The sequence below is a fragment of the Lycium barbarum genome, chromosome 5 (assembly GCF_019175385.1).
Source record: "Lycium barbarum isolate Lr01 chromosome 5, ASM1917538v2, whole genome shotgun sequence".
NCBI classification, from domain to species: Eukaryota; Viridiplantae; Streptophyta; class Magnoliopsida; order Solanales; family Solanaceae; genus Lycium; species Lycium barbarum.
This window is the reverse complement of record NC_083341.1, coordinates 10,102,168-10,127,006: the sequence shown is the minus strand read 5'-3', so window position 1 is coordinate 10,127,006 and position 24,839 is coordinate 10,102,168. Positions and strand designations below refer to the sequence as shown.

Sequence of the window (24,839 nt, the reverse complement as noted above, 5' to 3'; positions counted from 1 at the left end):
GCTTTGTGAAAGCTTTCCTTTGCTCCACATGTACATTGACATTTTCACTGGTTTTTGGCACTCAGTGTGCTCAGTTCTTCCCACAACCTTTTTATCCTTGTGTAGTAGGTATTGATATTTAAGGTTCCTTGTATCAGGTCATTTATTTCCTTTTGGATTTAATATAATTTTGCCCTATTTGTTTGGTCGTACCTATCTTCCAATTCAGTCCACAGTTCTGCAGAGCAATTAACATACTCAACACTGTCTGAAATTTCTTTAGACAAACAATTCAATATCTATGATGTCACCATGTCGTCGCACCTTTCCCATTGGCGAAATTCAGTTGAATTTGTATCAGGTTTCTTACATTCACCATTGATGAACCCTAATCTGTTTTTCACTGATAAAGCTCGAAGTACGCTTCTTCTCCAAGACTTGTATCCTACTCCATCAAACGGAACTGGTACTAACATCACACCAGCACTATCTGAAGGGTGCACATAGAGAGGACTTCATGTATCTCTATTGGAAGTACTGGCCTCGTTTGTGTTATCTCCATTTGCCATTTGGAATGAGATCAGATTAATCAAAATTGAAACTCAAAAGATTGAGAATTAGGTCAGCCAACACGAATTGAAAACCATAATCGATCTATGTTGAGATTCAAAGAAATTGAGAATTAGGTCAATTAACATAGACTAGGAACTAGAATCGATCTGCACTGAAACTCGAAATTGAAATTGAAACTGAGATTTAGAGGAAAATGATGAATCAGTTGCTACTAATTGAAATTTTGGAATTGAATTTTGTTGAGATGCGATGCAACAAAATTTTCGATAATCGAAATTTCGATGAGTTAATCGAAGAACAAACGAATGAAAAAGTATGAATGTAAGTGCAACAAAACTGAATTGCGGAATCACAGAATCAATCGAAACAGCCAATAGGCTCTGATACCATATTAAACTTTGATGAATTGATTTGGAGAAGAAAACTCAAGCTCCAACAATGGCGATGGAGTTCATGTGAAGAGAGAGAAAGTGTGGAACAAAAATCTGAATTTTGTGAAAGTGAGAACTCAAATGTTTATTTCCACTAATTGAAAGTTATATACACTTGCACAACTCACTTTACAGCTGTCAACAACTAAGCATAACTAACTAGTTCCTAAACTAACTAGCAGACTCTAATCATTAGCTAACTAACTGACTCTGATGTAATTAACTAATTAATTTAAATTGATATCTTCAATAGTTATCAGTAATAATTTTAATGTAAATAATTAATCAAACCTTTCATCTTTCTTACGTATATGAAAAGCAACGAACTCAATAGATTTAGTTTACACGGATATTAAGATTACGACTCATTATTATAATAATTGTTATGCTTATTTATTGAGAAAAATGTATCAGGAGCAATTGTTTTTGAAAAATATCCTCTTTTTTTTTTTTTTTGCAAGCAAATCTAAAACAAAAACAGCAGGAAGCCCCAAAAAAGAAATTGCTGAGCTGTTTTCCCTAAGAAAAAAGTTGTTTTGTTATTATTTGTTACCTAACCAATTTCCACAATCATAAATAAACTACCAAAAACTAATTCCTCATTTTTGGGTCAAAATCAGGAAGACAAGCACCCTTTATTTAAATTAGATTATTATTTAGTTTCGGAATTAAGTTATATGTAATGTCAGTATAAAGTTATATTCCTCATAGCATATTAGTTATCATTTTACAAGGTTGAAAACTCTTTCATAAAAAAATTACACAGTATATATAAGTAAAAGATACTATATTATCTAACTTTGTTTATTCCTCTCTGTATAAAGAAAACTTCTAGTATAGTATTTTCTGAATTCCCCGGTTAAAATTCCGGCTCACATTATTATTAATGCTTAACTTAAAATTTTTACATGTTACTATTAATTACTTCATACATGAACTGATTGTGTAAATATCTCTTACACTATAAGCACATATAACTTTAAATCATTATATTAAATAATAATAGTAAGTAGCGTGTTATAGTTATTAGGTTTAATTTTTTTTACACAAGTCAGTACATATAACCTAAATCCAAATATTAGTAAGAGCTTAGTTGTTACCTCTTTGGCATGAGTAAGAAGCTCCTTTGAATAACGCGGGTCCGACCTGCTAAAAGCAACGGCCGCAGCAGTCAGTGTTGCGGCCGTTTCACCAGGAAGGTCGGAGCCAAGATATTGCTCATCAATTTTATAAGCATTCTTTGGAGTTGTCATATCTTCAGGCCTCTCCCAGCACTGATGATCGGAATTTCCATCTCCGTTTTCGCCGTGTAAAACATGAAGCTCTTTATGTGCTTTTATGAAGTAATCAGTTCCCCATTTAATTTGATTGCACTCACTGCATTTTTAAATTCGTTTTTGGATATTAATTGGTGTTGGAATTTGATTATGCTCCATTATAGCATTGTTACTATGAATGCCATTGGAAATCCTAACTTCACGTTGTCTCCAGCATCATAGTATCCTCTTGTTAAGTCAATCTAATTGGAAAATGAAAAGAAAAAAGGAAGGTAAAAGTTAAGATTACAATTAAAACAAGAAATAGTTTCCTTTTAAACAATTTTATTTTGGTTATGCATAGTTATGAAATGATTTGCATAGTTATGAAATGATTTTGAGTCATGATGTGTTATTAGATCAAGCAAGCCTACCACTAAAGGTTGCATTAAGTGATAAAATATTTTTTTAATTTCGATGCGTGAATCCCAATTAGTCGGACCCAAAATGGTATGCAACACCGGCAGCGGCAGGAGATTTGAACTTGGAACCTCAAGGTAAATTTTGAACACTCTAGACCACTTAACCAACTTCTTTTCTTGTTTTTAGGGTGTTCAAAATCTATATATGTACATAAAAAATGAAAAAATACCTTATATATACGGTGTAATTTTTTATCGAGGGTGTTCGGGTGAACACCCTCAGCGGGCCCTAGATCCGCCCCTGAACACCGGGTGAAGAAAAAGATTCAACTAGCCTTAAAATAATCCTAAGATGGATATGTCGTCATACATTAAGATTAAAAAAAAAACACATTCATCAGAAGGTGCGAGTAGCACGCAATTGAGAATAAAATGAGAGAAGGTCGCTTAAGATGGCTTGGTTATGTCTTTCGTCGATCTACAAATACACCAGTCGTAGGAATGAAACTAGGGTGAGTGAATGTCTTAAAAAAGTACAAGATAAACCTAAAATCACATGAAACAAAAATTATTCAAAAGAGATACAATTTTTTTAATCAATGCAAATCTAACTGAAGGTAAAGCCCGATAGGTAGAAAAAGATCCATATATCTTACATCTAGTTGAATTTTTATTTTTTTTTTGGTAATCTAGTTGAAATATATTTTAATCTTGTTAATACGTTTGTTTTGAACCTACTCTTTTGCGTTCTCTGGCACCAAGACCATCCAACAGTTTCTATAGAAAATCAAAAATAGTTTTTTATTACTTTTGGTAACAATCACTTGGCCAGAATTTGTTTTTAAACAAATCAGATATATATCCAGCAACCCAACAAGACAGGACTTAGACATTGCTGTGTATAGGATATCAGAAACTAGCCCAATATAATTGGCCATGGGCTAATCAAATTTTGACCATAACTCGTGCAGTCTGGCATGGGTGATTTATATTTTGGTTTAACCCTGCTTGCTCCATGGGCAAAATTTCAAGTTTAAGAAACTTTTGAATTTTGAGCTTGAAGGTTTACCTGTAAAGCAAGTGGGGTCAAAAGTTCAAATACACTCATTTCCGATGTCATTGGGTGTAATTTCCTAGTCTGACATAGATTAATATACAATAGAGGATCACAAACATATCACATTTTTCCTTTTCCTCACTGAAGAATTAATGTAGACATGAAATGTTGATTGTTGTGTGATCGTTCAGTAGTAAGTACTGTTGTATCTTCTCTCAAAAAAGTTATAATTATATACTAAAACGTATAAATACCCAAAAAAAAAAAATGCACGAGCCAATGTCACGAGTTGAAGGGCTAGTTGGGGTATATGAAAATAATTATTGTATCACGTGTGTCCCTTGTCAATATGATTGATAGATACCTTATTACTAGGTCGGAGAATTGGTTCGGGTTGAATTTAGATGAGTTAAAATATGTCGAATCAATAAATGAATCATTGTCCAACTCTACCTAAAAGTTACTTGGGTCATTTCTCAATCCGTTCAACTCTTGCCAAGTTTTAATTTGTTTTATTATTTTCTTATAATTTGTTTTATCACCAAACAAAATAAATAACACCCTTTTTCTTTTTCCTTATTATAGCTCTGTATAACATGTCAAATAAGTTTGTAGCCAAGACGGTCTGGCAACAATTTCTATGTATATATGACTTAATATAGAACCCGATGATCGAAACCAATAAGCACAATAGAAATTTAATAAAAAACATTTCACATAAAATGAAAACAGGACTCAAGTTTCTGGCTCAGCTACATATATACTTACAATTTGCATCCATCATTTATTTCCTTTGAAAAGAAAAAGAGAAATTCATTATACAATTTGGTCATCCTAGGTATTTTCTGCAATTTGTAGACTCTCCAATAGTCTAGTGGGCTAAAGGAAATGGCCCAAAGGAGCACAAGAACTTAATCCCCAACTCTAAACCAATTACTACCAAGTATAAAACCACGACTATTCTCCGATTACATACTGTCACGAACTGGACAATATACGAGTCCATGGAAACTCATTCCAGCGACATTTTGGAGGAGTTTCACACACAATAAGTGCGGGTTCAATTCTCACTATTCTCTCGAATATCAAGAACGGGACAGTATACGAGTATACAAAAATTCGTTCCACGTGTCTGGCAATCCCGGGAGGCACCAATGAAGACAATCAGCATACATAGCTGGATCAGTTTGCTGTTGTGATGTGAGCATTTTTCCTTGTCGAATTGTGTAGATGGAAGTGTGTGCATCTTTTCTATACTCTGATAGACTTGTGATATTCATGAAATATACAGGAATTTTCATTGATTGAGTCACATTTGATGCTATAGCAAATAGCTTCTTATCTGTCCCAACATTTAGTGGCATTGACATGTTCAGTACTGGTGTTGTTTCCTTTGCACATTTTATCCCATTCGGATTGTTCCAATCCGCACTCCTGTTTCATGCATTTCCATATATGCAACCATTATTAGTTTACTTTTTCATCAACCAAGAATTAAAAGAAAGAATTTAACCAATGACAGCATGTAAGTCATTATTTTATAACTGAATTACCAAAAAGAAATATGACACATTTCTATATTTAGGAATGGCTTAACTTTAACCTTCACATTTTTATCCGTAATGAGATGGTTTACGGTCAATATAAATATCTATATACTTGTTTTATACCACAAGTTTCGAAAGTCTTTCTTTCTTAAACTGCATGCCTAGTCAAAGTGACATCAAATAAATTGGGACACGGGATTAATATTTATCATGAAATTTACATGTAATTACCTACTAAGTGACCTGGTAGTTTAACTAATACATTACTTGTGTAAACGATGTCTTATACTATCAGGTCAGATAAATGCTAACTGTAGCCAATAAACAATAAAGATGAAATCAGTAACCTAAAAGACAAGACAGGGTGATTGCCTACCATCACAAGTTAAATTATACTAAAAATGTGAAAGTTTTTACATTGTTATTGTTTATAAGTAAATTCCTAAATGAGAATATTGCTCAAAGCCAAAAGTAGCACAACACAAGGGAAATAGAGGATTACTTGATATGCATTGGTGACATGCTCATGAAGAAGACTTGTGTCCGATTGGGATCCACATTGTTTTCCACCCATTGGGACCATGTTGTCAATACCTTTCTATAAGCTATTGTCTTCTCTGTTTCATCATATTCTGTCGATCCTTCATCAAATGATCCTCGTCTATATGAAAATATTGAACGGTTGATAACTATGACAAATTTGTAAATATTCACAAGCAAAGGAATTAAAGATGTATGTTTACTACTAATAAGTAATAACGGTGGGACCGAAAGTAGTATTAGCCCTTTTTTTTTTTTTTGTTTTGGCTTTACTAATGTTACTTACAGAAAATTCATGGTGCCACCTGGATTCATCCACCAAATGTAAGTATTGAAGATGAGATAGTCTACATTCTTCCAGTTATTCCCATGTTTTTCAATTGATTCAGGCATGATGATTCTGGTCAAAATGCTATGCAATGCTGGATCATCTGTGTTTGACTCCACAAGATATGGGGCCCAGTAAAATTCTACCGTGGCATTGTAGTCCTGCAATATTTACCTCCTTTTGGTTAAATAGGAAAAAATATTAACAAACTCTTAGAACTTTTTAGGGTGGTGATAGTAGTTTCAACTAATCAAAGAAACTTGCAAACAGAGGTAAGCAACTTACAAGTAATAATTGAAAATGGGCTTAATTGAAGAACCTATTAATCTCTGTTCTTACTTATCCAAAAGGTCAAAACTACTGTACCCTGCTCATCATCACTAGGAGTAATTCAGGAAGTATCATTAGTGTCTTAACATCCCAAAACATATTCATTTTGTTAAGTATTATCCTTGAAATACACCCTTTTAAGAGCGGATTCATTCTACCACACCTCATCTGATTTGCTGGTTTGAAATCACTTATTTGTACTTCTAATGAATTTTTTAACACATATAATATAAAAGGTTCGAGCCAAAGTTATTGAATTCTAATGAACTACTAACTTACACTTTACATCCGTCCTTAACCCTATAGTTAGCCTCAGTCAAGAGCCTCACCCGAATAAATACTTCCCATATCACAAGGAAGAGAGCGGCCACCAAAAGGTTCCTTTGAGGAAGCTCTTTCACCCCCTTAATTACGATAGTCGTAGTTGACTCAAGGATCTTACGCAGCAGAGCGAACTCTTCTATCAGGTTGTATTTTCTCCACCACACGAATCCAATCAGTAGACTTCGAATACCCAATGATTAAAAGGGAAAACAAATCTATTCGGAAAAGCTTATACTACTAATATGTGGGGTCCAGTCCCCTATCCCATATTTTAAGAAAGGAAGATTTTTCTTCCTTTGACAAATTATACATTGGCAACAATTGTGGACTTGGCTAACAAGCTAATTTCTTTGTTCACATTTTCATGATGTAAGCGCTTACCTCATCATAATCGTGATGTAAGCGCTTACCTCACCATAGGAAATTCATTCCTATAAATAGGCAGCTTATGGTTCATTTGTAACACACCAAAATCTCAGACAATACATCTGAGTGAGAGCAAAAGTGAGGTATTCCATAGACTGTAAGAAAATAGTCTGTGAAGAAAAATAGAGTGTGAGTGATATTGTAGTGAGGTGGGAAAATCAAAAGAGTGTTATTTCTTTTGAGGGTGTAGTGGTCTTAGGAGTATTTGTACTCGTTACTACACAGTGTAAAATTCCTCTATAGTGATATCAGCTGCTCCTCTTGGCCGTGGTTTTTCCCTTATTCAGAAGGGTTTCCACATAAAATCTTGGTGTCATTATTGCTGCATTTTATTCTTGCTGATTTAACCATAAGTTAGTGTTCCGCGTTTATCACTAATACCGTGAATATTATTTTTGCGGGTCTATTTTATTCCCATCAAGTGGTATCAGAGCCAAGGTTCTGTCTGAGTATGCTCTGTGGTTGCAGCACAGTCTGAACTTCCACATCAGAAAAGAATTACTTTGGTCTTCGAATAAAATAATATTTGTATTTGTGATAAACGATGGAAGCCAACACTAGTAGAATGGTTACTTTGAGTGGCGTAAATTATGCCATTTGGAAGGGCAAAATGGAAGATTTGCTCTATGTCAAGAATTTTCATCAACCTGTCTTTGGAAATAAAAAGCCTGATAATAAATCAGATGAAGAGTGGAATTTGTTGCATCGGCAGGTTTGCGGCTTTATTAGACAGTGGGTTGACGATAATGTGTTGAACCATATTTCTGGAGAGACACATGCTCGGACCCTATGGGAGCATCTTGAAAGTTTGTATGCTCGAAAAACTGGTAATAACAAGATGTTTCTGATAAAGCAAATGCTGGGTTTAAAATACCACGATGGTTCCGCAATGACAGATCATCTGAATATTTTTCAGGGGATCATGAACCAGTTATCTGCTATGGGTATTAATTTTGATGAAGAAATTCAAGGCTTATTTCTACTTGGTTCCCTACCAGATTCTTGGGAAATTATTAGAACTTCATTATCAAATTCTGCTCCGGATGGTGTGATCTCTATGGATCTTGCCAAGAGCAGTCTTTTAAATGAAGAGATGAGAAGAAAATCTCAAGGTTCCTCCTCATCAGATGTCTTGGTGACTGACACTAGGGGGAGAGGCAAGAATCGTGGTTCTCAAAATAGAGAACATCATAGAAGCAAATCCAGAAGCAGACTTAAAGATATTGACTGCTATCATTGCGGGAAAAAAGGGCACACAAAGAAGTTCTGCCGGATTTTGAAAAAAGAGAATAGAGAAAAGGAGGAAAAGAAAGAAGATGGCAATCGTGTTGCCGCTGTCACTACAGAAGATCTTGTTACTGTCCTTGATGCGGATCTGATAAATATTGCTTGTGATGAGTCAAGCTGGGTTGTGGACAGTGGTGCCGCATCTCATGTGACATCAAGGAAGGAATTTTTCTCATCCTATACTCCGGGTGACTTTGGAACTTTGAGTATGGGTAATGAGACTGTATCCAGGGTGGCTGGTGTTGGAACGATTTGTTTGAAAACTAGTATTGGAACTAAACTAGTTTTAAACAATGTAAAGCATGCACCTGATGTTCGTTTGCACTTGATCTCTGTTGGTGTTTTGGATGATGAGGGATATGTCAGTACCAATGGTGCTGGAAAGTGGAAGCTTACTAAAGGTTCCATGATTGTGGCTCGTGGCGAAAAGCGTCGTGGTCTATACTGGACTACGGCCTCTACCTGTGTTGATATGGTGAATGCAGTTGAGAGCAATAGCTCTTCAACGTTATGGCATAAGAGGCTTAGCCACATTAGCGAGAAAGGACTAAATGTTCTGGCCAAAAAGAAATTATTGTCAAATTTCGAAAGTGCTAAATTAGAAAAGTGTGAGCACTGCTTGGCTGGAAAACAAAATAGAGTTTCTTTCAAGTCTCATCCTCCTTCAAGAAAGACAGAGTTGCTTGAGTTGGTGCATTCAGATTTATGTGGTCCAATGAAGACAAGGACTTTGGGTGGTGCACTTTATTTTGCTACCTTTATTGATGATTGCTCAAGGAAACTTTGGGTCTACGTCTTAAAGACTAAAGATCAAGTGTTGGGTGTCTTTAAGCAGTTTCAGGCCTCAGTTGAAAGAGAAATTGGAAAGAAGCTGAAGTGTATTCGTACTGATAACGGTGGTGAATATTGTGGACCGTTTGACGAATACTGCAAGCAACAGGGTATCAGACACCAGAAGACTCCTCCTAAGACTCCTCAGCTTAATGGTTTAGCAGAGAGGATGAACAGGACCTTGATGGAAAGAGTCAGATGTTTGCTTTCTGAAGCAAAGTTGCCGAATTCCTTTTGGGGTGAGGCTTTATTGACCGCTGCACATGTTATTAATCTATCCCCTGCGGTTGCTTTGCAAAGTGATGTTCCAAACAGAGTTTGGTATGGAAAGGATGTTTCCTATGACCACTTGAAAGTGTTTGGTTGTAAAGCTTTTGTACATGTGCCTAAAGATGAAAGGTCGAAATTAACTGCCAAGACAAGGCAGTGCATCTTCATTGGTTATGGCCTTGATGAGTTTGGTTACAGGCTATATGATCCAATTGAGAAGAAGGTTGTGAGAAGCCGTGATGTTATCTTCATGGAGGATCAAACCATTGAAGATATTAACAAAGCGGAGAAGATAAAATCTTCAAGTTCTGAAGGTTTAGTTAATCTTGATCAAGTTCCTCATACAAATGCTGATGAAGTTGGTGGGCTCGATGACGATGGTGATGCCCAGAATCATGTTCCAGATCAGCATGTTGATGATGATAACGATGCTGCTATTGATGAAGTAGATGCTCCTACTCATGAAGTCGTGGATGAGTCAGATATTCCACTTAGAAGGTCTACTAGACAGCATGTTCCTTCTTCCCGTTATTCACCTAATGAGTATGTATTACTCACTGATGGGGGAGAACCTGAATGTTATGAGGAGGCCATGGAAGATGAGCACAAGGATCAATGGATTGAAGCCATGCAAGATGAGATGAAATCTCTGCGTGAGAACCATACTTATGAGTTGGTGAACTTGCCTAAGGGCATGAGAGCTTTGAAGAACAAGTGGGTGTTCAAAGTTAAAGCCGAAGAACACAGCTTGAAGCCCAGATACAAAGCTAGATTGGTTGTTAAGGGATTTGGTCAAAGGAAAGGTATTGACTTTGACGAAATATTTTCTCCTGTCGTGAAAATGTCCTCCATTCGGACAGTTCTTGGTTTGACTGCTAGTCTTGATTTGGAGATTGAGCAGATGGATGTGAAGACTGCTTTTCTTCATGGTGATTTAGAAGAGGAGATTTATATGGAACAACCTGAAGGCTTCAAGGCAAAAGGTAAAGAAAATCTTGTATGCAAACTCAAGAAGAGTCTCTATGGATTGAAGCAAGCTCCCAGACAGTGGTACAAGAAGTTTGAGTCTGTTATGGGGAAGCAAGGCTACAAGAAGACTTCTTCAGATCACTGTGTGTTTGTACAAAGATTTTCTGATGGTGACTTTATCATCCTTCTGCTATATGTGGATGATATGTTGATTGTAGGCAAAAATGCTTCCAGGATTGACGAGTTGAAGAAACAGTTGAGTAAGTCTTTTGCAATGAAAGACTTGGGTCATGCTAAGCAGATTTTGGGCATGAGAATTACTCGTTCGAGAGATGAAAAGAAGCTTTATTTGTCGCAGAAAAAGTACATAGAACGTGTACTAGAGCGCTTCAATATGAAGAGTGCTAAGTGGGTTAGCACACCTCTTCCTGGTCATCTGAAATTGAGAAAAAAGATGTGTCCTACAACAACAGAGGAAAAACAGAGAATGGCCAAGATTCCTTATTCCTCTGCCGTCGGAAGTTTAATGTATGCAATGGTATGCACTCGACCAGATATTGCTCATGCAGTCGGTGTTGTTAGCAGATTTCTCGAAAATCCAGGGAAAGAGCATTGGGAAGCTGTGAAGTGGATACTCAGGTATCTAAGAGGAAGATCAGATGAATGCTTGTGTTTTGGAGGATCAAATCCAATTTTGAAGGGCTATACAGATTCTGATATGGCAGGTGACCTTGATAACAGAAAATCCACTACTGGATATTTGTTTACTTTTTCAGGGGGAGCTATATCATGGCAGTCAAAGTTGCAGAAGTGTGTTGCACTATCTACAACGGAAGCGGAGTATATTGCGGCTACTGAAGCTGGCAAAGAGATGATATGGCTCAAGAGATTCCTTCAAGAACTTGGATTGCAGCAAATGGAGTATGTTGTCTATTGTGACAGTCAGAGTGCAATAGACTTGAGCAAGAACTCCATGTACCATGCGAGAACAAAACACATCGATGTCAGATATCATTGGATTCGTGAGCAATTGGAAAGCGAATTGTTCCAAGTCAAGAAGATTCACACGAATGAAAATCCTGCAGATATGCTGACCAAGGCGGTACCGAGAGACAAGTTCGAATCGTGCAAAGAACTTGTCGGCATGCACTCAAATTAGAAGCCAGTGTACCCTCCTTCAGGTGAATGGGACTGGAGGGGGAGATTTGTGGGGTCCAGTCCCCTATCCCATATTTTAAGAAAGGAAGATTTTTCTTCCTTTGACAAATTATACATTGGCAACAATTGTGGACTTGGCTAACAAGCTAATTTCTTTGTTCACATTTTCATGATGTAAGCGCTTACCTCATCATAATCGTGATGTAAGCGCTTACCTCACCATAGGAAATTCATTCCTATAAATAGGCAGCTTATGGTTCATTTGTAACACACCAAAATCTCAGACAATACATCTGAGTGAGAGCAAAAGTGAGGTATTCCATAGACTGTAAGAAAATAGTCTGTGAAGAAAAATAGAGTGTGAGTGATATTGTAGTGAGGTGGGAAAATCAAAAGAGTGTTATTTCTTTTGAGGGTGTAGTGGTCTTAGGAGTATTTGTACTCGTTACTACACAGTGTAAAATTCCTCTATAGTGATATCAGCTGCTCCTCTTGGCCGTGGTTTTTCCCTTATTCAGAAGGGTTTCCACATAAAATCTTGGTGTCATTATTGCTGCATTTTATTCTTGCTGATTTAACCATAAGTTAGTGTTCCGCGTTTATCACTAATACCGTGAATATTATTTTTGCGGGTCTATTTTATTCCCATCATAATAAATACCTCAATCATGAAAACTGATAACTGGCCAATCTTTTTATATTTTTTCGAGCTGAATGGAACCCCAGATTGAAGCAAACAAATCATAGATTCCCATTGGTTCCTATTCAACGAATCTCCCACAAACATTAACCTCTTATTCCTCAGCTTTTCAAGTAACAATCTTGGTCTAAACCTGAAAATTTAATCACATAAATATGATACAATGTCCATAAAAATAAGAGAAGAAAGAAAATAAGTTCTATTGAAAATTCAAGAAATAGCTTTTTGTCTTACTTAGGTAAAGAACAGTCTCTAGGCTGCCACCTCCAATTCTGATACAAAGAATCTTTTCTTCCATTCTTCAAACAAGTAACTTGTTCTGTTAGAAACTTGCATTCATTTTCTTTATAAATTGGATGAGTAACATTATCATATATCCATTGCCCTGTAAAAAGATCACAACTTTCTGGTGGCAATTCAATTTTCTTCTCTTCTTGAATGGGCATTTCAATCTTCACATAATTTTCAGTTCTTGAATTTGTCAAAAAAGAGGTATTTTTGCTATGTTTTCCAAGAATCTTGGAATTTTCTTGAACCCCATTTGATTTATTTGAAGAATCTTCAAGATTTTGTTGAAATTTAGGCTTTGAGACTTGGAATTGTGCAATGGACTTGATATCTTCACTGTAAATGAAGAACCCAAAGAGGAATAATGAGGAAAGTATTATGCATACGGCTAGATTGTTGAATTTGTGGCTATTTCTGCAACTTTGTTTCGTGTTGAATAAGTTGGACGAGAAAAAGAGTGGCATTTTGTTTGAGTTTGGAGCAAATGCATGAGAATTAGGAGTTAAGAGTATAGGCTGTGATGGGGAAAAAGTTACAGGTGAAAATAGTAATTATAGGGAAAGAAAAGAGTGAAGGAAATGTAACATATCTGTAAAGAATTACTATTTTTTTTTTCTGTTATAATTTTTTGTTTAATGAGATTTGGTGAAATGGGTTTTCTGCAAGAAATGATTTGAATACCGGTGATTGGATGCATGTCTTTCTCACCTTCTATCTGTTTATCATAAGTTTATAACTACTCCTCCCCCCACCCCCCTCGCCCCCGCCGGCCCCAACTCTCGAAAACTAACTGCTACTTTTTTTCTTTAAAAAAAAAAAAAAAGAGTAAGGAGATTCAATTTGCGCCTAATCTAATTATTTTATTAGTAGTATTATTGAGCTGAGCTGAATTCTAATTTCTTAGCATGTCTTTTAGAGGAACTGATTATGCTCGCAACAAGGTTGTAAAAATATTAAACAATATTGGAATCAGGTCCTTTGCAGAGGACTTGAGACGACTGTTGATCAGTGATTACGAAGCAGATTTCAAGTGTAAAAAGAATTCCTTGAGGAATTGAATTTATGGAATAAAAAATGTGGAAGGAAATATGTTCAAACATGGAAATGTTGTTACACTTGCATATATGAAAATAAGAGAGAACGTGTAAGGAAACCAATTCCAAATAGGATTGGATTTTTAACCAAATTCCTATGGGATTTGGAGCTCGAAGTCAGGGAAATTCAGTCAATCCAACTCCTACATAAAGCATAACATCGATGCTATTGAAGACTATGCTATTCGCACATATTGAGATTTATTCTTGGCAAATAGCAGTCATTGTGAGGAGTGTTTTGTGAGAGTTAAACTGTGGCATGCAAGTCATGATAAACCGATATGACTTAAAGTTATAATTATTTTGTTGAATTACTCGTATGCGATGTCAGATCGTCGTAATATTGGAGCAAAATAATATTCAAAAACAATTTTGAGGCACCACAAAAGAAATCGATTTATTTAAAAAGTTATTTTCTTAGATATCATGAGTGCAATAGATTTATTTAAATAATTATTTTCTCAAGTATCATGAGTGCAATAGATAAATTTAAAGAATCATTTTGTGAGGTATCATGAGTGAAATACTATCAAAAGAAAAGGAAAAAAAAATACATCTTAGAACTGTAGCATTTACAGACCAACATGATTTAATGATATATTCGACCTACAAACGCAACTGGATTATTCACAAATCGTATTGGAGCTACAAATATAGGATGAAATAAATACGTACAAGACAGATTGATATGACTTTTTGAATATACAACCTAACTATTCTATTGAATTACTCAAAAATCATATTGGATCGTCATAATTATTTGCAAAGTCATAAAATGCACGGGCTTACATTTTAATTGATCAACTAATATATCATTTATCTTATCCGTAAAACAAACCACACCTATTTTTGTAAGATATTAAAAAAAAAAAAAAAAAAAAAAAAAAAAAAAAAAAAGTGCGTTACATTTCAATTGATCAACTAGTATATCTTGTATCTTATCCGTAAAACAAAACACACCTATTTTTGTAAGATATTTAAAAAGAACAAAGACAAGTACTAAATAGCAATTATGCAGAAAACTAAATATTACTGTTAGAGGCAAGGGAAGCACATGAGTGATCTCAAATCGTTACTTGTTTGCTCGTTTATACGGCTCTTCTCAAATCCTGTTTTATAATAGCCATAAATTTGAATTGGAAAATTAGTACTTGCTATGCAGAAAAGCACATTTTTCTTTTTCAGTCTTTGTTCAAATGCTAATTTCTTTAAATTTTTAGAAGTCTAAATCTCAGGTGTCTATTATTAAAAGTCTCTCTCTTTTTAGGATTTGGAAGTTCCATTCATAGTATTTTACTACTAATATATAGTCGTAACACGCACAATTCATTCGAGGTTGACTTTTTTTTTTTTGGTATTTTCAGTGTCCAACCAGCACTTGGAGATATAATTAAACGAACACCTAACAATAGATTTGTGGGGTTGGCATTTAAATTGTTTTACTTTTATAATTGATGAATCAGTTGAAGTACAACGAAATTTAATATCTTCTAGAATAATAATCCATCATACGAATACATTAATTAGTTATATAATATTACCTAAAACATGTGTGGTTATGTCATCTAACTACATTAAGTACGTAATAAGTACGAATAACATTTAATTCGTCAAGCTTATTCAAATTATAATGATAAGCGAAGAAATTAAATACAACAAAATATGATGTAATAAGCAAAACGTTGTTTTGCCAATGAATTAATTAAATATGGAGAGGTTAGAGCAGTTGCATGCGCATTATTAATATACATATTCCTAGTAATATCATAGAAATCTTTTAATAAATGGACGATTAATTGAAAGAGTTTTAATTTCTTGTCACCAACAATTCGACGTGGGGGGTGGTTAGGCGGATAGGAGTTGATGGCACGATTAAGGTTCTTAAACCTATGTTTGGATGGTTGTTTCCCGTGGTTCATTAATGTACAGTATGGTATGGTACAGTATGGTGTTGTATTGTATTGCACTGTATTAATGAACACAATGTTTGGATAGACTGTATCGTTTGTTGTGGTTTAAAAACATTTGTATTGTTTGGTTTGACTGTATGGTACTGTATAATAACTTGTAAGTTTACTAAAATACTTTTAACTCTTAATTAGAAATTAGTTTATATATATTAATAAATTTCAGGTAAAGAATGAAATAAGAACTTTAAAAAACAAATAGGTAGTGAATGGGGGTGGTGGAGGGGTAGGTGGTGTGAGGTGCGTGTGGGATGAGGGTGGGAGTAGTGGGTGATAGGGTGGGGGTGGGTGGTGGTGAGGGGTAGTGGGTGGTGTGAAGTGGGTGTTTATGGGATGAGGATGGGAGTAGTGAGTGGTAGGGTGCGGGTGAGTGGTTGTGAGGGTGGGGTTAGCTGGTGGTGAGGGGTGGGTGGTTGTGGGATAAGGGTGGAGGTGGGTGGTAGGGTGGGGTGAGGTGGGGGTGAGTGGCGTGGGTGGGGTTGGGGTGAGTGGTAGGGTGGGGATGGGGTGGATGGTGGAGGGTGGGGTGGGGGTGAGTGGCAGGGTGGAGGTGGGGTGGATGGCGGAGGGTGGAGCAGGGGTGGGGTAGGGTGAGGGGATGATGGAAGGTGGGGTATAATGGGGAAATGAAATACATAATCACCGAAAAACCATCAAATTTGTGGTTACAAAAATTGGGACTTTTGATGGTTATATAACCATGGGATGAACCACGGGTTTACAATATCATACCACATAATTTTTAGGAACAATGGAAACAAACATGCTTTTATACAAAATCATACATTAATGAACCACGGGAAACCACCATCCAAACAGGGGGTAAACAATTATTCAGCTAAGGGTCAATGACGTATGGGAAATAATTATTACCTTTTTCTTTCTTTCTTTTTCTTTGTACACTAACAAGATAATGGCTAGATATACCTTTTGCATAAGTCTGCTTCTCATTTTACCTATGGGAGAGTTTGTATATATGATAGATGACCACTTACATTCCTTCTTGTCCAATTTAAGACAACTTTCCCGTATTGCAATTTTACCCATTTGTAACAAGAGAAAATAACATTGGAAATAAGGATAAGAAGAATATAAAATAATTTGGTGCACAAAGCATCCCGTGTTCATATAGGGTCTTGGAAAGAGCCACAACTCAAAAGGATATGTTGTAGATAGTTTAAGCATCAATAATTAATTTCACGGGATGAACGGGTGACCTATAAGTCATAGAGACACCTTTTGTTGTTGGTCCAACGCACCCTATCAAACAAGTGCAAGAAAAGAAAGAAGACAAGGAAACAAGGACAAAAAGAAAAAGCACTCTTTTGGTCACAAATTAACTCACTTTAGCTCAAAAGAATTATCACTTTAGAAATTCAAGACCAATAAGTAAAGATGGCAAATGTTTTCAACTATATCTTTAATTGCAAATTATTTAAGAGGAAAAAGGCAATTTACTTTTATTAAATAGAGGAAATTAACTTAATAAAATATTTGTTAATTTCTTAGCGGACATGAAAAGTGTTAAAGCAATAGTTAAAATAAAATGGATGGAGTATATTATACTATAAGTATATAAAACGCTTCAGCACCTTTTTTCACATGAAATTAAAAGCTATTACAGAGAGGGACCGTGCTAGAAGATGCAGTCCATAAGAAGTCTTTGCGTAGAGAAAGGTGCACAAGTACAAGTGGTTCATTTCAAATTGTCTTGATCTGCAACTAGTTCATGTGAGGCCCAGATACCCCCATAGCTAGCTGATCTATGTGATATAGTATTATCCTCGAGTCCGGAGTCTAAAGGGTATAAAAATACACGATTTAAACCAAAAGGTGATGATAAAAAATTTATATACCAAAAGGGGTATATCATGGGCTGATCCACGTTATACCCCAAAAAAAAAAATCGGTTGTCAGAACCAAATCAACGAAAAAAAAAATTTAAAAAAAATTAATTGTATAACGTGGACTGATCCACGTTATACAAAATATATTGTATAACGTGGATCAGTCCACGTTATACAATTTATATTTATAACGTGTACTGTCCACGAGCACGACTCACTCAAATGTTGCCCTAAAATTTTCAATCTCCTCCGCCTCCACTAAAAAAACTTACAGAACCTCTACCTCTCCATCTCCTTCTCCTTTTCCTTCTCCTCCGTTTATTTTCTTTTTAAACCCTGCATTACAATCTAATTTTTGGAGCAACTTTTTCATCTTTATCTTTTATTGCTATTTAAATTAAGGTATTTTTTCTAACTCATATAATATTGTATATTTATAGTAGATGTAGATCTGTTTGTCTTATATATCTTAATTGTTATTTTTTATTTGTGTTATTTTAATACGTTTGTGTTATTTTAATAAGATATATGTTTGTGTTATTTGTGTTATTTTAATTTGAACTTAAGATATGATTGTTAGAAGCATTATTATATAAAAGGTCCGATTTGTTTAGTAGCACTTTTGAAGAAATTTGTTGTTATATTGCTGTTATTTTTGTGGATTGTTATATAAAAGATCTGAATAACTAAACAATATATTTTGTTATGGATTGTTATGTTGCTGTTATTTTTGTTATTTTTGTGGATATTTGTAAAACGTGGACTGATCCACGTTATACAAAATATATTGTATAACGTGGATCAGTCCACGTTTTACAATATATAATTGTGAGACGTGGACAGTTCCACGTTATACAATATATTTTGTTATGGATTGTTATACAATATATGTTGTTATGGATTGTTATACAATATATTTTGTTATGGATTGTTATACAATATATTTCATTGTACCTTTAATGTGATATTTATATAGCCAGAAAAGTGAAACTTAATTGATGCCTTAGTAGCCCCCAAAAAAAATACTTAAAATGTCATGATAATGCTTTATTATATGGGACCTAAGTCTAAGTGGGTGGACAATTATTTTGTCTATACCTTATAGGTATTAATGTGGTCCACTATCAGTGGTTTCTAAATAAGGCGTATGGAAGTTGGCTTTATCTAGCCAGTGCATATTTGTTCTGCTAAAATTGGAATAATATATTTTTTTTAATAGTGAGTTACTCCAAATAGCTTGATCTGGACTTCATTTTTTTTATATAAGGTATGGAGTTTTCACGGGTATGCGTACATCCGGGGCCAGAAGTGTACGATGTGTTAACACTCCAGGAGAAGCATCGATCAGAGGCTGTGTGGGATGGTTCCTTGAGAGGACCGACCGGATGCCTGTTTCCTCGCCGTGCGGATACCGAATTTTAGAATCACGTGAGGTGTCATCCTTTTCATCCTCGCATCCTTGACTACTTTGGCCTGTGTAGATTTAGGGGAGTAGTAGAGGTAGGATGTGTATCATATGATTGGGCAGTCATCACTGCACTTATAGAGAGATGGCGTCCTGAGATGCACACCTTTCATCTGCGTACAGGTGAGGCGACCATCACATTACAAGATATTGAGCTCATGTTTGGCTTGGTTGCTGATGGTAATCCCTTGAATGATCTTAATGCTAGAAATATAAGTATTGTTGGGTGGAAACAATTGATCCATGAGCTTATTGGTTGGGCACCCGATCTGGATTGTTTTAATGGTGTTAGTAGGTTAGAAGTACATAAATTAATTGAATATATTAGAGGCTTAGATGACATTACAAATCAGACCCCAGAAATTGATGTGCAACAGCGGGTTAGGTTGTACTTTCTATGGCTTTGTGGCGGCACGATATTTCCGGATAAGTCCGGTGACTTACTTAATTTAGACTATTTGCTTGACATGCGTGACCTTAGAGCAATGAGTAGACAAGCTTGGGGAGCGGCTGCATTGTCATATTTGTATACTTGTTTATGCCGCGCTTCGTTGAGGAAAGTCAAGGATGTGTGTGGATTCATTTCCTTATTGCAGGTACGTGACCTTTAAAATTATATAATTTTATTTGGTTGTCCTATTTGATAGTTATAAGGTTTTTATATATTTATTTTAAATTTTTAATATAGGTTTGGGCTTGGGAGCGAATTATACCGATGCAGCCACCACCCAGGGCCCTTCAGCCACACACGACTCTTGCACGAAAGTGGACTCATCGTAAAGCTCACGAAAATGAGGCACGTGTTGTGCTACCCATATGTAGGGATGTATTGGACAACCTAACAGATGGTCAGGTATTTTATCATAATTATGGTTGTTAATGGCGTTTTATTATAATAGTTACGCTTAGGTGTAATTTATTTATTTTATTAGCATGTAATTTTATGTTCTTTCTATCCTAGTTTGTGTGGCAGCCTTATTCAGATGCCATCATTAATGGACTCCCTGAGTGGTGTCGGTGTGGCCGAGATATTTGGATGGCGCAGGTTCCCCTTATTTGTGGGATCTATCGAGAGTGGCACATGGTAGACCGCGTTCTCAGACAGTTCGGTAGGAAGCAACATATTTCGGGACCATTTGCTGAGATTGATCCTTTTCATTACAAATGTGACAAGCGGTATGCTATAACAGTGGAGGATCAACAAAATTTTGCAGAAATGGACTTTTTATGGGAAAATCGTCGACAAAGGGTAATTCTGGCCGAGTATGAAACTCAAGACCCAGAGTCATTATCAGAGTATTTTTGTTGGTATCGACGTCACTCGCGCACGTTCATAGGAAATCCTGCGCATAAAGTGGATAGAGGATACCAACACATGGCAGGCAAGCATAAGGCACTGGTACGTACATTACATTCCATTATATATTTGATGTCTTTATATGTGTCTTAGACCACTATCAAATCTTGTAATTTTTTTAATTTTTTTTTAGGCTTTAGGACATCAAGAATCGTACAGGTTGGCTCAGCAGACTATCCAAGATCCAACCAAGTCTGATGAAGTGAAGGAAATAGCAGAGATGTTTAGCCACATTAATACAGAGTCCATGGCTGCTGCCTCTCTGGGGACGATGTTGCGTTTCGCTCCCAATTATACATCACAGGCAGAGTATGTTGAGCCGCCTACTGTGCAAGTGCCTCGTTATCAACGTCCTAATGTACCAAGACCTGCGGCGCGTGGTAGAGGACGCCAATCAGGTAACAGACGGGGTCGAGGTCCCGTGGATCACAAGTTGGTCGATGAGGAAGAGGTTCGCTTTGATCAAGATATGCCCAGCTCAATGATGCCTGCAGCTGATGATGCATATTACCCAATAATAGATTTTATGTCCAGCTCATCGACGTCTGCTCCCGAGGTTCAATCACCAGCGGTAATCAGAAGTGAGGGGCCTTTTCAGGCATTCGCATCGTCTGGGCCTGTTAGCCTCACAGTTATGGCCCAACAGTTTGGTGTTCAGACAAGCAGCTCTTATGGGATGACTGAGGGGCCTTTACCTGCATTCACTGGACAGAGCTCTTCAATTGGGAGGAGACTGAGTTTTATTGACGTGAGTATTCTAACCACTCAAATAGCTTGTATCTTGTTTAATGTAATGGCTACCTTATGTGTCTATATTATTTATTTTGCATAGTCTCCCATGGCATTTGATGTTGGATCCTCACACATTCCTGTGCCGGATGTACAGACTTTAGAGCCACAGGTTAGCTTTTAATTCAAAGTTTTTGGAGACTTGTGGTTGTTATGTGGTGTTTTGTCTTGGTTGTTTGTGTTGGTATATGGTGTTGATATATAGACGGTACTCATCTATACGGTAAGTATGAGATGAAACTGCTAATTGTTGTTGGAATTGATGCGAACAATAACATTTTTCCACTTGCATATGCTATTGTTGCACGTGAGAGCTTTGAGTCCTGGACGTGGTTCCTTGTGTTGTTGTGGAGACATATTGTTCGTGAGAGACAAGGAATTGGACTTATTTCTAACCGTCATCAAGACATCTTGCAATGTGTCCAAGCACATGATTGGTTACAACCACCATCCATACACCATAGGTTTTGTGTTCGGCATTTGAAAAGCAACTTCAATAAAAAGTTCCTCAGCAGTGACCTTGAGAAGCTAATGTGGTTGGCGGCTACAGAGCACCAGAAGAAGAAGTATAAAATGAGGATGGAACAAATCAAAACAATGTCACCTCCAGCGTATCTGTGGTTAAAAGCTCTTCCGGAGGAGAAATGGACATTGCATAAGGACAACGGTCATAGGTGGGGGGCTATGACAACGAATGTCTCCGAGTCTTACAACGGTTTATTGAAGAAAGCTCGTGGATTGCCCGTTACTGCCATGGTCCGTTATACGTTTAAAATTCTTGTTGATCGGTTTGTTGAGAGAAGCACCCTTGCTGATTTGTTGATTGCGGATAAAAAGTTTGGCCGCGCGCTGTTGAAAAGAAGTTTGATGAATACTGGGAGAGGTCCCTAAAGCATACTGACATGCAGTAATACAATGCAACTGAAGGGGTCTTTGAGATTCTGACATTTGCACACGAAGGTAAGGGCGGAAATATCCATAAAGTCTCTGCCGAAGGGAAAAAGTGTTCGTGTGGAAAGTGGAAAAACTACCATATGCCATGTTCACATGCAATTAAATTTTGTGATATTCGTGGAATTCAACCAAAGACCTATGTTAGCAAATACTACAGTTGCAGGTTTTACAAGCAAACGTACAGTGGAAATTTTTCACCGTTGGGTGATGAGGCATATTGGCCACCTTCTCCCTTCAGTTTAATTGCAAACACAGAATACGAGCGAACTTCAGGAGTGCGGAGTACAACTAGAAGGAGGAATGAAATGGATATAGCTCCTGCTCGCATGGCTAGAAAGTGTAGTACGTGCAAGCAAACAGGTCATAACAAGAATCGTTGCCCCGACAGAAATCAGTAGTTGTTGTTGCTTGTTGGTTTTTATGTTTTTCTTAAGTTGTACGATTGTTGTTTCCTTATGTACTCTTTCAAGAATATATAACATGTCTTGTGTCGTTTAATAGTTAGTATGTAATTTAACATTTATTACTCAGTTAATGTGTGACGTTTATTTAACTTATATTTTATTTTTTATTTCTGTTCGCATATTAAACACATTTAATTATTGCATGAGTTAAAATATTTATTTGAGTTAATCATTCTTTAAAAATTAAAAAAATCAATAAATTTTTTTTATTAAAAACACAACCGAATATGATTTAAATAGAGGCAACGTCTTATCAAGTATTTGTAAAACGGGGGAAAAAATATTAACCGTATAACGTGGACTGATCCACGTTATACAATATATTTTGTATAACGTGGATCAGTCCACGTTATACAATTAATTATTTTTTTTAATTTTTCGTTGATTTGGTTCTGACAACCGAAAAAAAAAATTGGGGTATAACGTGGATCAGCCCACGATATACCCCTTTTGGTATAAAAATTTTTGGTCATCCCCTTTTGATTTATACCGTGTATTTTTATACCCTTTAGGCTTCGGACTCCATTAGCCTCACAGTAAATATGGTGTATGAGAGGGTGATCCATTATTGCTAATAGAAATCTACAGACATTCAAGAAATTTGAGTAAACCGTATTAGGAGATAATATCGCAGATGGTCACTCAGAAAGTCACTTAACTTTGTTTTCTAACTAGAAAGCCACTCAGCTTTAGTTAGTTCACTCAGAAAGTCACTCAACTTTGGTTAGTTCACTCAGAAAGCCACTCAACTTTTGTTAGTTCACTCAGAAAGTCACTCGACTTTATTTTCTAACCAGAAAGTCACTCAACTTTGGTTAGTTAAATCAGAAAGTTACTCAACTTTATTTTCTAACCAAAAAGTCACTCAACTAATTGGTATTTCACCGACAAAGTCACCTAACCTGTTTAAGTGCTTTTATTGACATGACATTTTTATTTAAAGCCAAAATTGTAAAAAATAAAAAAGTACCCATTTAACCATTGTATTGACCCGCCCCACTTAACCCGACCCACTAAAAATATATTAATCAGGTGCTTTTATTTTACCCTCATTCCCTCCTATTCTATCATAGCGTAAAAAGTTCAAATGGTTCTCTAGTTTAGTTGGATCTACGCCTCTCGTATTAAAAACGCTGTGCATATGTAAATAAAAGATTCTGAATTTCTTCTACCAAAAAAATTAATAATCCCAGTGGGTGATGTTCTTCTTGTCACTCAACTTTTGCTCTTCTTGTCATTTTAAAATCTTTGACCACAGGGGGTGATGTTCTTTTTTCTAAGTTCATCTAACTTTAGTTTTTTTGGTTGTTATTTAAGTTTTCGAGCTTAAACAAATGGATAAATTCTTAAAGAATCAGTTTTCAGTATTTAAATTGAAAAATAATTATCATCATAGAGTTTCAAATTTCATTAGTAAAACTTCAAGAAATAGCCTAGAGTTCCACTTATGTAATTTGAGATTTTATGATAATTGTTATTTTCCAATAACGAAATTGATCAGTGTTCACTATTTCCACTACACAGCCCATAGGTTGATCCAATCCACTAGAGAGGAAGTTGTAGAATAAGTAGAAATTCATATTGGTCCACTTATTTTTGGGCTGGTCTATAAGTTGAAACTATCTTTACTAACAAAGCTTTCAAATCCAATCTAACCTTCATATGCAACAAACACCGCTGGTGGTGCTAAAAGCACCAGAGTTTTACTTAGTAGGCGTTTGGACATGCAGTTTGAAATCATGAGATGAAATTAATGCTTGGATATGCATTTCATCTCATGGTTTCAAACCATGATTTCAAAAATTTTAAATATAAAATTTGACCCATAAGTTGATAAATATTTTTAACAATTATTTAAATATGCATGTCCAAAAAGGCATGATTTTAAAAAATTTAAATATAAAATTTGACCCATAAGTTGGTAAATATTTTTAACAATTATTTAAATATGCATGCTCGGCGTGAAGAGATTGTTCGTACCATGTGGGAGGATTATATTAAAGGGTAGTTACATTACTATTCATGTTAAATTTTCGTTTTTATTGAATTAAAGTTTGATTAATTGATGTTGTATTTTTTAGAAAGGCTTTCTAGTAGCGTATTAATTTTGTTATGAACTATGACTTGCTCATTTGGTAAGATTGTATAAGAATTGGGAATGTTTTGATAGTTTTCACAACTTGTGG

The 24,839-nt window shown here is 35.8% G+C and overlaps 2 protein-coding genes across 3 annotated transcripts; one reads left to right on the top strand and one right to left on the bottom strand.

Annotated features, from left to right (window-relative positions):
• Positions 1-4,456: 4,456 nt before the first annotated feature.
• Positions 4,457-13,398, bottom strand: LOC132640400 (xylan O-acetyltransferase 1-like). The gene is made up of 5 exons (XM_060356984.1): positions 12,663-13,398; positions 12,390-12,561; positions 6,092-6,294; positions 5,768-5,926; positions 4,457-5,152 (listed from the first exon to the last, which is right to left on the bottom strand). The coding sequence occupies exons 1-5, from the start codon at positions 13,178-13,180 to the stop codon at positions 4,804-4,806; spliced, it is 1,401 nt and encodes a 466-aa protein (XP_060212967.1). The 5' UTR covers positions 13,181-13,398; the 3' UTR covers positions 4,457-4,803.
• A 4,418-nt stretch (positions 13,399-17,816) lies between these two features.
• LOC132640399 (serine/threonine-protein phosphatase 7 long form homolog) lies at positions 17,817-21,417 on the top strand. 2 transcript variants are annotated; one of them, XM_060356983.1, is made up of 6 exons: positions 17,820-18,026; positions 18,892-19,685; positions 19,778-19,942; positions 20,051-20,488; positions 20,580-21,194; positions 21,279-21,417. In XM_060356983.1, the coding sequence occupies exons 2-6, from the start codon at positions 19,188-19,190 to the stop codon at positions 21,357-21,359; spliced, it is 1,797 nt and encodes a 598-aa protein (XP_060212966.1). In that variant the 5' UTR covers positions 17,820-18,026; positions 18,892-19,187; the 3' UTR covers positions 21,360-21,417. The 2 variants fall into 2 exon arrangements, with proteins under 2 accessions (XP_060212965.1, XP_060212966.1); XM_060356982.1 differs by having other exon boundaries at positions 17,817-18,026; positions 20,580-21,376.
• The last annotated feature ends 3,422 nt before the right edge of the window (positions 21,418-24,839 follow it).